Source organism: Theropithecus gelada, chromosome 7a, assembly GCF_003255815.1.
Source record: "Theropithecus gelada isolate Dixy chromosome 7a, Tgel_1.0, whole genome shotgun sequence".
In the NCBI taxonomy this organism is placed as follows: Eukaryota; Metazoa; Chordata; class Mammalia; order Primates; family Cercopithecidae; genus Theropithecus; species Theropithecus gelada.
In genome coordinates this window covers 24,540,135-24,552,853 of record NC_037674.1, presented here as the reverse complement: position 1 = coordinate 24,552,853, position 12,719 = coordinate 24,540,135, and the positions used below count along the sequence as shown (strand labels likewise).

The following is a 12,719-nucleotide window of genomic DNA, read 5'->3' as shown; positions in this document are numbered from 1 at the left end:
CCCTCCCCTGCCCTCCCCTTCCCTTCCCTTCCCTTCCATTTTATTTTATTTGAGACAGGATCCTGCTGGAGTGCAGCAGTTTGATCTCGGCTCACTGCAGCATCTGCCTCCCAGGTTTAAGAGATTCTCATGCCTCAGGCCCCTGCGTAGCTGGGATTACAGGTGTGTGCCACCACACCCAGCTAATTTTTATATTTTTAGTAGAGACGAGGTTTCATCATGTTGGCCAGGCTGCTCTCAAACTTCTAACCTCAAGTGATCCACCCGCCTTGGCTTCCTAAAGTGCTGGGATTACAAGCGTGAGCCACCAACCCTGGCCAAGGCCAACTGATTTTCAACAAAGTTACCTTCATTCATTGGGAAAAGGACAATCTGTTTAATAAATGGATGATGGAAAAACTAGATATCCATATGCAAAAGAATAAAAATAGGCCCCAATATCTCACCATTTATAAAAATCAATTTTAAATGGATTAAAGACTTAAACATCATAACTGAAACTATGAAACTACTAGAAGAAAATATAAAGGAAACACTTTAAGACATTGGTCTGGGCAAAGATTTTATGAATAAGACTATAAAAGCCAGACAAAGAAACAAAAATAGACAAATGAAATTATATCAAACTAAAAAGGTTCCGCATAGCAAAGGAAACCTGCCAATAGAGTGAAGAGACAACCTATTGAAAGGGATAAAATATTTTTCCAACAAGGAATTTACCTCCAGAATATATAAAAAACTTAACAGTAGTAAAACAAATATTCCAATTTAAAAATTGGCAAATGGTCTGGGTGTGGTAGCTCACGCCTATAATCCCAGCACTTTGGGAGACCAAGGTGGGCAGATCATCTGAGGTCAGGAGTTCGAGAACATCCTGGCCAACACAGTGAAACTCCGTCTCTACTAACACTACAAAAACTAGCTGGGCATGGTGGCACGTGCCTGTAGTCCCAGCTACTCAGGAGGCTGAGGCAGGAGAATTGCTCGAACCCAGGAGGTGGAGATTGCAGTGAGCCCAGATCGTGCCACTGCACTCCAGCCTGGGCAACAGAGAGAGACTCTGTCTCAAAATAAATAAATTAATTAAATAAATAAAATAAAATAAAATAAAAATTGACAAATGATCTAAATACACATTTCTCAAAAAAAAGACATAAAAATGACTTACAATCATAGAAAAATGCTCAGCATCACTAATAATCAGGAAAATGCAAATCAAAACCACCAGGAGATATTATCTCACTTCAGTTAGGATGACTATTATTAAAAAGACAAAAAATAATAAGCGCTAGAGAGAATGCAGAGAAATGAGAACTCTTCTACACTATTGATGGGAAAGTATAGTATAGTATAGCCATATGGAAAACAGTATGAACGCTCCTCAAAAAACTAAAAATAGAACCACCATATGATCCAGCAATACCATTACTAGGTATATATTCAAAGGAAAGGACATCAGTATGTCAAAGAGATATGTGGCTCTCTTGTTTATTGCACCACTATTCACAATAGTCAAGATACGGAATCAACACAAATGTCCATTAACAGATGAATCAATTTTTAAAATGTGGTGAATGTATGCAATGGAATACTATTCAGCCACCTAAAAGAGTGAAATCCTGTTATTCACAGCAACACGGATGAGCTTAGAGGACATTACGTTAAGTGAAATAAGTCAGGCACAGAAAGACACATACCTCATGTTCTCACTCATATATGGAAGCTAAAAGAGTTGATCTCATAAAAATAGAAGGTAAAATAGTGGTTACTAGAGGCTGGGAAGGATAACATGTAGGGAGGACAGGAAGGGCAGGTAGGGAGAGGTCAGTTAGCAGACACAAGAGGCCAGGTGTGGAGGCTCACGCCTGTAATCTCAGCACTTTGGGAGGCCAAGGCAGGTGGATCGCTTGAGGTCAGGAGTTCAAGATCAGTATGGCCAACATGATAAGATCCCGTCTCTACTAAAAATACAAAAATTAATAAGGTATGGTGGTGCACACCTATATTCCAGCTACTTGGGAGGCTGAGGCAGGAGAACCACTTGAACCCGGGAGGCAGAGGTCGCAGTGAGCCAAGATGGAGCCACTGTACTGCAGCCTGGGTGACACATCAAAACTCTATCTCAAAAAAAAAAAACAAAAAAGGTCAAAAAAATCATAAGTTGAGCCATCATTAAGTCAGGGACCTTCACAAGTCTGTAGTTGTAAGCTCAGTACCTTTTTGTGGAAAATGAGCAACTTACTAAATCTTATGAAAGGGAATACATCCTCTATTCTACTATATCTAGTTTCCATCCTTGAAAACAAACAAACCAAAAAAGTAATACTCATTGGAAATAATAAAATGATAAAATGAACCTAAGGTATCCTTTTATGAAATTACCTGCTATAATAGTAAAAACAAAAACAAAACCTGGAAATAGCTTTAGCTACAATGAGAGAAAGTTGTTAAATAAATTACATTAATTTAGTAAGCTATCATGAAGTCATTAAAATAACTACGAGCACTACACAGAACCACAGTGCTGTGGTTTGAATGTCTCCTCCAAAACTCACACTGAAATTTAATTGCCATTGTGACAATATTAAGACGTGGGACCTTTAAGAGGTGATTAGATCATGAGAGCTCTCCCCTTAGTAACAGATTGATGCCACTATCTCCGGAGCGGGTTAGTGACCTCAGGAGTGTGTTCCTGATCAAAGGATGAAATTCAGCACACATCCTTTCTATATCTTGCATGATCTCATGCCTTCCTACCCTTCCACCATACAATAACTCAATAAGAAGACCAGGCACGGTAGCTCATGCCTATAATCCCAGCACTTTGTGAGGCCGAGGCGGGCAAATAACCTGAGGTCGGGAGTTCGAGACCAGCCTGACCAACATGGAGAAACCCCATCTCTACTAAAAATACAAAAAATTATCCAGGCATGGTGGCACATGCCTGTAATCCCAGCCACTCGGGAGGCTGAGGCAGGAGAATCACTTGAACCCGGGAGGCGGACGTTGCAGTGAGCCGAGATTGCACCATTGCACACCAGCCTAGGCAATAAGAGCAAAACTCTGTCTCAGAAAAAATAAAAAGAAAAGAGAATAACGCAGTAAGTAGGCCCTCGCCAGATGCCAGTACCATGATCTTGAACTTCTCTGCTTCCAGAATCATGAGCCAAATAAACTTGCATTGTTGATAAATTACCCCATCTGTGGAATTCTGTTATGCCCGCAGAAAATGGAAATAGATACATAGAAATATTTATGATATATTAAATGAAAGAAGATAAAAATGGTATGGAGTCTAAGTACAACTATGTCAATTATTATATACATGGACATTGATAAAATGATAGTAAACAAAATGTTGAAAGGCTGTGTTATTTACCACTAAAAGGCAGTAAAATTCAAAGTACTTCATAGGATAAACAAAGGAAAAGATAAATTCATCTAGAAGACCTGCAAAATCTGGACCATACTTTTAGTAGCAAGGAATTGTAAGGTTTCCCTGTGCCTCTCTAACCCAGTGAGTAAATATAAAACCATCAAAACTACTTACCACAGTTTAAAATTTTAACCTGTGGCCTAGAAAAATATTTTCACTTTTTATGAAAACAATATTAACAACTTGGTTTCAACAAATTTATACATTTAAAAAATGAATGAACAATACTAATAACATGGATTGGGAAAGATAAAAGTAAAGTGTGCTCCTTATGCAAAGACACATCTTACTATTAGTAGATATATGTGAAATATTCTATTTTGGGAAAAATTAAGAAAAATATATTTTTAAAAATTTAGATCTTACCAAAGGATGAAGAAAAAAATTAAGAGAAAGAACTTTTGAAATACCTATTATGTTGACTCTTCCTGGTGCTCGAACATAAAACTTGGGAATAGATCCAAACTTGGAGTTAAACATCTCCTTTAGCTTCAGTAACCTGAAAATAAAAGTACAATATTTCAGATTATCATATAACAGAAAATCCATAACATACACACACACACACACACTCACTCCATATGCCTGCCACTACTCATTATTCCTTAAAAAAATAAAAGCAAAATTTCCTAGTGACATACTTCCTTGAAAATCCCAAATGAACAATACTGTAATCTCTAAATGGCACAAAAGTATAGCTAAGTACACTGAAGAATTTAAAAGTTAAGATTGATATACCAAACAGAAAAAGCTACTTCCTTCCCTTTTGAAGAATCTAGTTTCTGTATACTTTTTTGGTGACATTCAGGGCAGAATCTCTTATATTAAAAGGTGCACCATGTGGTAGTATATTTAGTTTCCTAAGGCTGTCATAACAAAGAACTATAAACTGGATGACTTAACACAACAGAGATTTATAATCACAAGTCTGCAGCCAGAAGTCTAAAGTCAGAGGTCAGTAGTACCTCTGAAAGCTGTAGAGGAGAATCCTTTCTTCCCTGCCTCTTTCTATCTTCTGGTAGCAGCCATCAATCCTTGGTATTCCTTGGCTTTCAGCTTCATCACTCTTAACTCTGCTGTGTCACCACATGGCATTCTCTCTGTTTTTCCTTCTTGTAAGGACACCAGTCATATTGGATTAAAGTCCATCCACTCTAATTGAGTATGACCTCATCTTAATTGATTACATTTGCGAAGATGCTAGTCCAAATAAGGTCACATTCTGCAGTTTCAAGTAGATATGAATTTGGGGGGTTATACTGTCTAACTCAGAACATGTAGTAAAATAAAAACTAGACTGGACATCAGGAAACCACAGTTCTAATTCTAATGAGATCTCTAATTCAATGTCGAAGTTTGGCAAATCATTTTCTCCTGGCCTCTCTTCTCTAAAATTTGAGAATTTGAACTAGATATTCCTCATAGGTCCCTTCCAGACCCAAAATTCTTGTAATATATTTAATAACTCGATACTCTCAAATTATCTCAAGTCAATTCTGTGAATAGCCCTCATTATTTGTAGTCTCACATCATATTGTATCTGGGTACTAACACCGGGATAATAAACATTTATTAAAGCCTAATATATTCAGGATATTAATTAATTAAGAAACAGAGACCCACACCCAAAAAAACTCAAGAAAATTTAATATAATAATATAAAAATATGTGGAATATTGTTGGAAGTTATTCAAGCTTATCTCTTGGGAATTGAATAGTCATCAGAAACTGTTTATATCAGTTTCTTTGGCTCTCTTCCTGCCTCATTCTCTTATTGCTCCAAAGACACCATTATAATTTCTCTCTGCTCAGTACTTTTTGCATTCCACCTGCCTCTGTGAACCTCTTAGTTTCTGCTCCTCCATATCTTCAGTTTTCATGGCACTGTGGCCTTGACTATACAAGACTTAACAGCTCCAGTGTCCTATACTAACTGATTACATTTCTGTGTCCTTTCGTTCAAATTCTCGAAAGATATAATCAGCTTGGCAGAGTTTAGGTCCTGTATCCATACAGGTCTAGACATCTGTGGCCAAAAGGTGAGGTCATTTAGTACAAATAAGGTCACTTGCTTTAGTTACAAAAATGATCACTTGTGCTTACTCCTTCAGCAGAGGCTGTGGAAGAGAACAAAAGATCGCAGCAGGGAGACAATAACAGAATCTCTAACATAATGACTCAAAATACATTTACTGAACTACCTGGTAGACGTGGCTGCCTAAATCTGAGTTTCTCTATATATCCTCAAAAAAGAAAACAAGAACAAATAAAAGTATACAAAAACTCTGTCTTCAGTATAACTAGAAGACAAAAATGCCAAACTTCAAGTTAGCTATAATAGGGGGAAAAAAGAAGAGAGAAAAGAAGACCACAGTGAACTACTAGAAACAAAAATTGAGCAAAAAGCCAGGCACCCTGGGTGTGCCTGTAGTTCCAGCTACTCTGGAGGCTAAGCCAGAAGGATCGCTTGAGCCTAGAAGTTCTGGGCTGCGGTGCACTACGCCGTCCAGGTGTCTGCACTAAGTTGGGCTTCAATATGGTGACCTGTGGGGGCCAAGGGATTACCAGGTTGCCTAAGGAGCAGTAAACCGACATAGGAGGGAAATGGAGCAGGTCAAAACTGCTGCACTGATCAATGGCAAGATCCTGTCTGCAAGTAGCCACTGCACTCTAGCCTGGGCAACATGAGACCTTGTCTTTGAAAAAAAAAAAAAAAAAAAAAAAAAGGAAAGAATGAAAGAGAGGGAGGGAGGGAGGAAGGAAGGGAGGGAGGGAGGGAGAGAGGGGGAGGGAGGGAAAATTGAGTAAAATAAAGAGAAAAGAAGGGAGCCACCAAAACTAAAATTAATCTAAAACCACTACCAGAAAGAAAAAGTCCACCTATTAAAAAACAGGAGGTGTGGGAAAGAAAAAGAGGAAAGTAGAATAAGCTCATTGATTACTAAATAGGCAAGAGGTAAAAGTTAAAAGATACAAAAAAAAAAAACTGACAAAGCAATGATTTTTTTAAAATTATAGTACAGACATATACAAGGATATTATTAAAGAAACAAAAGCATAGAAAGAACAGGTCCTGTACAGTCAGGTAGACCTGGGCTTAAAACTCTCCTCTACACATGATGAAATTCATTAATCTAATTCACCTTTAAACTGGATAGAAATACGTATCCCATAGATTTGTTGGGAAGATTAATAAGATCATTTGGAACAGTGTCCAGTCCAGCACTGGCATGAAGTATGTGTTTAATAAATGGTAGTTATGATTATATCTTAGTTCCTGGGTTCAATATCATTTCCACTCTGTAGCAGGTGAATAAGAATACATCATAAGCAATGAAAGATGGTAGGTGTGTTTGTGTCAGGATAGGAAGCAATGTTAGTGCGCTGGGTAATTTTAATGATGCTACTGACAAATCTTGGTGCTCTCTGCCCAGCTTCTTCTATTTTATAGAGAAGTTTGTTGAAGCAACTGAGGTTATTTGTTTGGATTTGAGATAGAATGACATAAAATTGGTGCTTTTCAACAACCACCACTGGAAAAAAATTAAAAACTGACGAAGAAGATAGTAGAAGTTAAATAAGAAAATAGTCCCCTGTTTTCTAAGGGTGTTTTAAAAATATAAGTACAAAGGTAACCAATAAAACAAAAATATAAATCTTCCTAAATACCATACAAATTTCAAAAATAAAGGAGAAGAGAAAAATATCTGGTAGATAGGAAAAACATAAAATGTACCATAGCATACAATTACAGGTTGAGCATCCCTAATTCAAAATTTCAAAATCCAAATCATTCCAAACTTTGAAGCTTTTTAAGCACAGCCACGACATCATAAGTGGAAAATTCCACACCTAAGTATTTAACACAAACTGTTTCATGAATAAAATTATTTTAAATATTGTATAAAACTACTTTCATGCTATATGAATAAGACGTATATGAAACAAATAAATTTCATATTTACATTTGGGTGCTATCTCCAAGATATCTCATTATGTATATGTAAATATTCCAAAATCCAATAAATCTGAAATCTGAAAAACTTCTAGTCTCAAGCATTTTGGACAAGGGATATTCAACCTGTATAAAATAGTACAACAACTGAAATCAAACATATTAATCACATTAATAAATGTGAATGAGCCTCAACTAGTAAAACAAAAAGATTTGCAATTTTGCTCCTAAAACAGGACTGAATGTATTATGCTGTATACTAGACACATAACTAAAACAAGGTGATTCTGAAAGACTAAATATCAAGAAATGGCCAAAGATATTATAGGCAAATGAAAACAATAAGAAAACAAGTAGTAATCCTGATCAAAATTGTAGAATTTAAGCTTACGCACTAAATGTACATAGAAGGATACCTTTCTTTAGAGAGAGAGAGATAGGGTCTCACTCTGTTGCCCAGGCTAAAGTGCAATGGGCAGTGGCATGATCATGGCTCACTGCAGCCTAGAACTCCTGGGCTCAGACAATCCTGCAGTCTCAGCCTCAGCAGAACTACAGAGTCATGCTGTCATGCCTAGTTAAAATATTTTTTAATTTTTTGTAGAGGCATAGTCTCACTATGTTGCCTAGGATGGTCTCAAACTTCTGGCTTCCCGTGATCCTCCTGTCTCAGCCTACGAGAAGGATATTTCTTAATGTTGAGAGCCACAAATCAAAATGAAGATATGGCAGTTAAGAAATATCCCAAATGAAACAGTAATCACTTGTATAAGGCGAAACTACAAGGTAATTTAAGGAAATACAGGTAGAAATACATTAGCAATAAGAGATTATAAGACACCTTAGTACATTAAGGAGGCCAAATCACATAGAAAAGGCTCAATAAACTTGATAAAGTAAATTTTATGGATATATACATATATCAAACATTGTACCCTCATAATAGGCAATACAACTTCTCAAGAGTACATGGAACATTCACAAATACTGATCATATATTTGGTTACAATGAAACATTAGTAAATTCCATAAAGTAGAAATAATACAAACAACACTCAATGCAACAGAACTAGAAATTATTAACAAGAAAAATGACAAAACGTCCTCCTACCTGCAAATTTCTTAAGTGTCTTTTAAACAACTCTTGGGTGAAAGGGGAAATAAAGTGAAAGAATCTAAAAATAACATCAAAAGCTCTACTCATTAAAAATATATGGGATACATTTAAAGCAGTCAGAAAACTCCATAGTTCTAAACACTTCAGCAGTAAAAATGAAAAAATGATAATAAATTCTCATCTCCATAGGCTAGAAAATAAACAAAAAGAATGACACAAAAAAGATAAGAACAGAAAGTAATGATATGGGGAGTAGAAAACAGCAGACCTAAGTTAATAAATTCAAAGCCTGGGTTTTTAGGGAAAAAGTTAACAAAATTTATGTGTGGATCAAATTCACACATAACAAGGTCTTTAAACTGTTAAAATAAAAACTTCATTCTAGTTAAATTTAAAGGGGTTTAACTGAGCAATGAACAATTCATGAATTGGACAGCCCCAAAATCACAGTAGATTCAGAGAGACTCCAGCTCCTGATGGAGCTGAGAACCATGGCCTGAGAACTATGCGAAGAATGCACAAGCTTCAGTGGCCAATTCGATCAGCTGAAACAAAGGGTATCAGAACTGAAGATGAAATGACGCAAGAAGAGAAGTTTAGAGAAAAAGGAGTGAAAAGAAACAAAGAAAGTCTCCAAGAAATATGGGACTATGTGAAAAGACCAAATCTACGTCTGATTGGTGTACCTGAAAGTGATGGGGAGAATGAAACTAAGTTGGAAAACACTCTGCAGGATATTATCCAGGAGAACTTCCCTAACCTAGCAAGGCAGGCCAACATTCAAATTCAGGAAATACAGAGAACACCACAACGATACTCCTCAAGAAGAGCAACTCCAAGACACATAATTGTCATATTCACCAAAGTTGAAATGAAGAAAATACGTTAAGGGCAGCCAGAGAGAAAGGTCGGGTTACCCACAAAGGGAAGCCCATCAGACTAACAGCAGATCTCGGCAGAAACTCTACAAGCCAGAAGAGGGGGGGCCAATATTCAACATTCTTAAAGAAAAGAATTTTCAGCCCAGAATTTCATATCCAGCCAACCTAAGTTTCATAAGTGAAGGAGAAATAAAATCCTTTACAGACAAGCAAATGCTGAGAGATTTTGTCACCACCAGGCCTGCCCTACAAGAGCTCTGGGAGGAAGCACAAAACATGGAAAGGAACAACCGGTACCAGCCACTGCAAAAACATGCCAAATTGTAAAGACCATCAATGCTAGGAAGAAACTGCATCAACTAACAAGCAAAATAACCAGCTAACATCATAATGACAGGATCAAATTCACACATAACAATATTAACCTTAATTGTAACTGGGCTAACTGCCCCAATTAAAAGACACAGACTGGCAAACTGGATAAAGAGTTAAGACCCATCAGTTTGCTGTACTCAGGAGACCCATCTCACATGCAGAGACACACATAGGCTCAAAATAAAGGGATGGAGGAAGATCTACCAAGCAAATGGAAAACAAAAAATGGCAGGGGTTGCAATCCTAGTCTCTGATAAAACAGACTTTAAACCAACAAAGATCAAAACACACAAAGAAGGCCATTACATAATGGTAAAGGGATGGATCAATTCAACAAGAAGAGCTAACTATCCTAAATACATTTGCACCCAATACAGAGGCACCCAGATTCATAAAGCAAGTCCTTAGAGATCTACAAAGAGACTTAGACTTCCACAAAATAATAATGGGAGACTTTAACACCCCACTGTCAACATTAGACAGATCAATGAGACAGAAAGTTAACAAGGATATTTAGGAATTGAACTCAACTCTGCACCAAGCCAACCTAATAGACATCTACAGAACTTTCCACCCCAAATCAACACAATATACATTCCTCTCAGCACCACATCGCACTTATTCCAAAATTGACCACACAGTTGGAAGTAAAGCACTCCTCTGCAAATCTAAAAGAACAGAAATTGGAAGGGCGCGGTGGCTCAAGCCTGTAATCCCAGCACTTTGGGAGGCCGAGACGGGCGGATCATGAGGTCAGGAGATCGAGACCATCCTGGCTAACACGGTGAAATCCCGTCTCTACTAAAAAATACAAAAAACTAGCGGGGCAAGGTGGCGGGCGCCTGTAGTCCCAGCTACTCGGGAGGCTGAGGCAGGAGAATGGCGTGAACCCGGGAGGCAGAGCTTGCAGTGAGCTGAGATCCAGCCACTGCACTCCAGCCTGGGCAACAGAGTCAGACTCTGTCTCAAAAAAAAAAAAAAAAAAAAAGAACAGAAATTATAACAAACTGTCTCTCAGATCACAGTGCAATCAAACTAGAACTCAGGATTCTGACACTCAAAACCACACAACTACATGGAAACTGAACAACCTGCTCCTGAATGACTACTGGGTACATAACAAAATGAAGGCAGAAATAAAGATGCTCTTTGAAACCAATGAGAACAAAGACACAACATACCAGAATCTCTGGGACACATTTAAAGCAGTGTGTAGAGGGACATTTATAGCACTAAATGACCACAAGAGAAAGCAGGAAAGATCTAAAATTGACACCCTAAGATCACAATTAAAAGAACTAGAGAAGCAAGAGCAAACAAATTCAAAAGCTAGCAGAAGGCAAGAAATAACTAAGATCAGAGCAGAACTGAAGGAGATAGAGACACAAAAAACCCTTCAAAAAAACCAATGAATCTAGGAGCTGGTTTTTCAAAAAGATCAACAAAATTGATAGACTGCTAGCAAGACTAATAAAGAAGAAAAGAGAGAAGAATCAAATGGATGCAATAAAACATGATAAAGGGGATACCACCACCGATCCCACAGAAATGCAAACTACCATCAGAAAATACTATAAACACCTATATGCAAATAAACTAGAAAATCTAGAAGAAATGGATAAATTCCTGGACACATACACCCTCTCAAGACTAAACCAGGAAGAAGTTGAATCCCTGAATAGACCAATAACAGGATCTGAAATTGAGGCAATAATTAAAAGCCTACCAAACAAAAAAAATCCAGGACCAGACGGACTCACAGTCAAATTCTATCAGAGGTACAAAGAGGAGCTAGTACCATTACTTCTGAAACTATTCCATTCAATGGAAAAAGAGGGAATCCTCCCTAACTCATTTTATGAGGCCAGCATCATCCTGATACCAAAGCCTGGCAGAGACACAAGAAAAAAAGAATTTTAGACCAATATCCTTGACGAACATTGATGCAAAAATCCTCAATGAAATACTGGCAAACGGAATCCAGTAGCACATCAAAAACTTATCCACCATGATCAAGTGGGCTTCATCCCTGGGATGCAAGGCTGGTTCAGCATACGCAAATCAATAAACGTAATCCAGCATATAAACAAAACCAAAGACAAAAACCACATGATTATCTCCATAGATGCTGAAAAGGCCTTTGACAAAATTCAACAGCCCTTCATGCTAAAAACTCTCAATAAATTAGGTATTGCTGGGACGTATCTCAAAAAATAACAGCTATTTATGAGAAACCCACAGCCAATATCATTCTGAATGGGCAAAAACTGGAAGCATTCCCTTTGAAAACTGGCACAAGACAGGGATGCCCTCTCTCACCACTCCTATTCAACATAGTGTTGGAAGTTCTGGCCAGGGCGATCAGGCAGGAGAAAGAAATAAAGGGTATTCAATTAGGAAAAGAGGAAGTCAAATTGTCCCTGTTTGCAGATGACATGATTGTATATTTAGAAAACTCCATCATCTCAGCCCAAAATCTCCTTAAGCCGATAAGCAACTTTAGCAACGTCTCAGAATACAAAATGAATGTGCAAAAATCACAAGCATTCTTATACACCAATAACAGACAGCCAAATCATGAGTGAACTCCCATTCACAATTGCTTCAAAGAGAATAAAATACCTAGGAATCCAACTTACAAGGGATGTGAAGGACCTCTTCAAGGAGAACTACAAACCACTGCTCAAAGAAATAAAAGAGGACACAAACGAATGGAAGAACATTCCATGCTCATGGATAGGAAGAATCAATATCATGAAAATGGCCATATTGCCCAAGGTAATTTATAGATTCAATGCCATCCCATCAAGCTACCAATGACTTTCTTCACAGAATTGGAAAAAACTACCTTAAAGTTCATATGGAACCAAAAAAGAGCCCGCATTGCCCAGGCAATCCTAAGCAAGTAGAATAAAGCTGGAGGCATCACCCTACCTGACTTCAAACTATACTACA

The 12,719-nt window shown here is 37.6% G+C and overlaps 1 protein-coding gene across 7 annotated transcripts in view; it reads right to left on the bottom strand.

The window, feature by feature from the left end:
• GALK2 (galactokinase 2) overlaps positions 1–12,719 on the bottom strand; it is a 174,862-nt gene that overhangs the window by 127,012 nt on the left and 35,131 nt on the right. For all 7 annotated transcript variants that reach the window (XR_003120261.1, XM_025390821.1, XM_025390818.1 and 4 more), the window contains exon 2: positions 3,847–3,935. Coding sequence is in view for 4 of the 7 variants with exons in the window: in XM_025390818.1 (XP_025246603.1) it covers positions 3,847–3,935 (89 nt within the window). In the remaining 3 variants the exon portion in view is untranslated. The remainder of the gene's footprint in view (positions 1–3,846; positions 3,936–12,719) is intronic.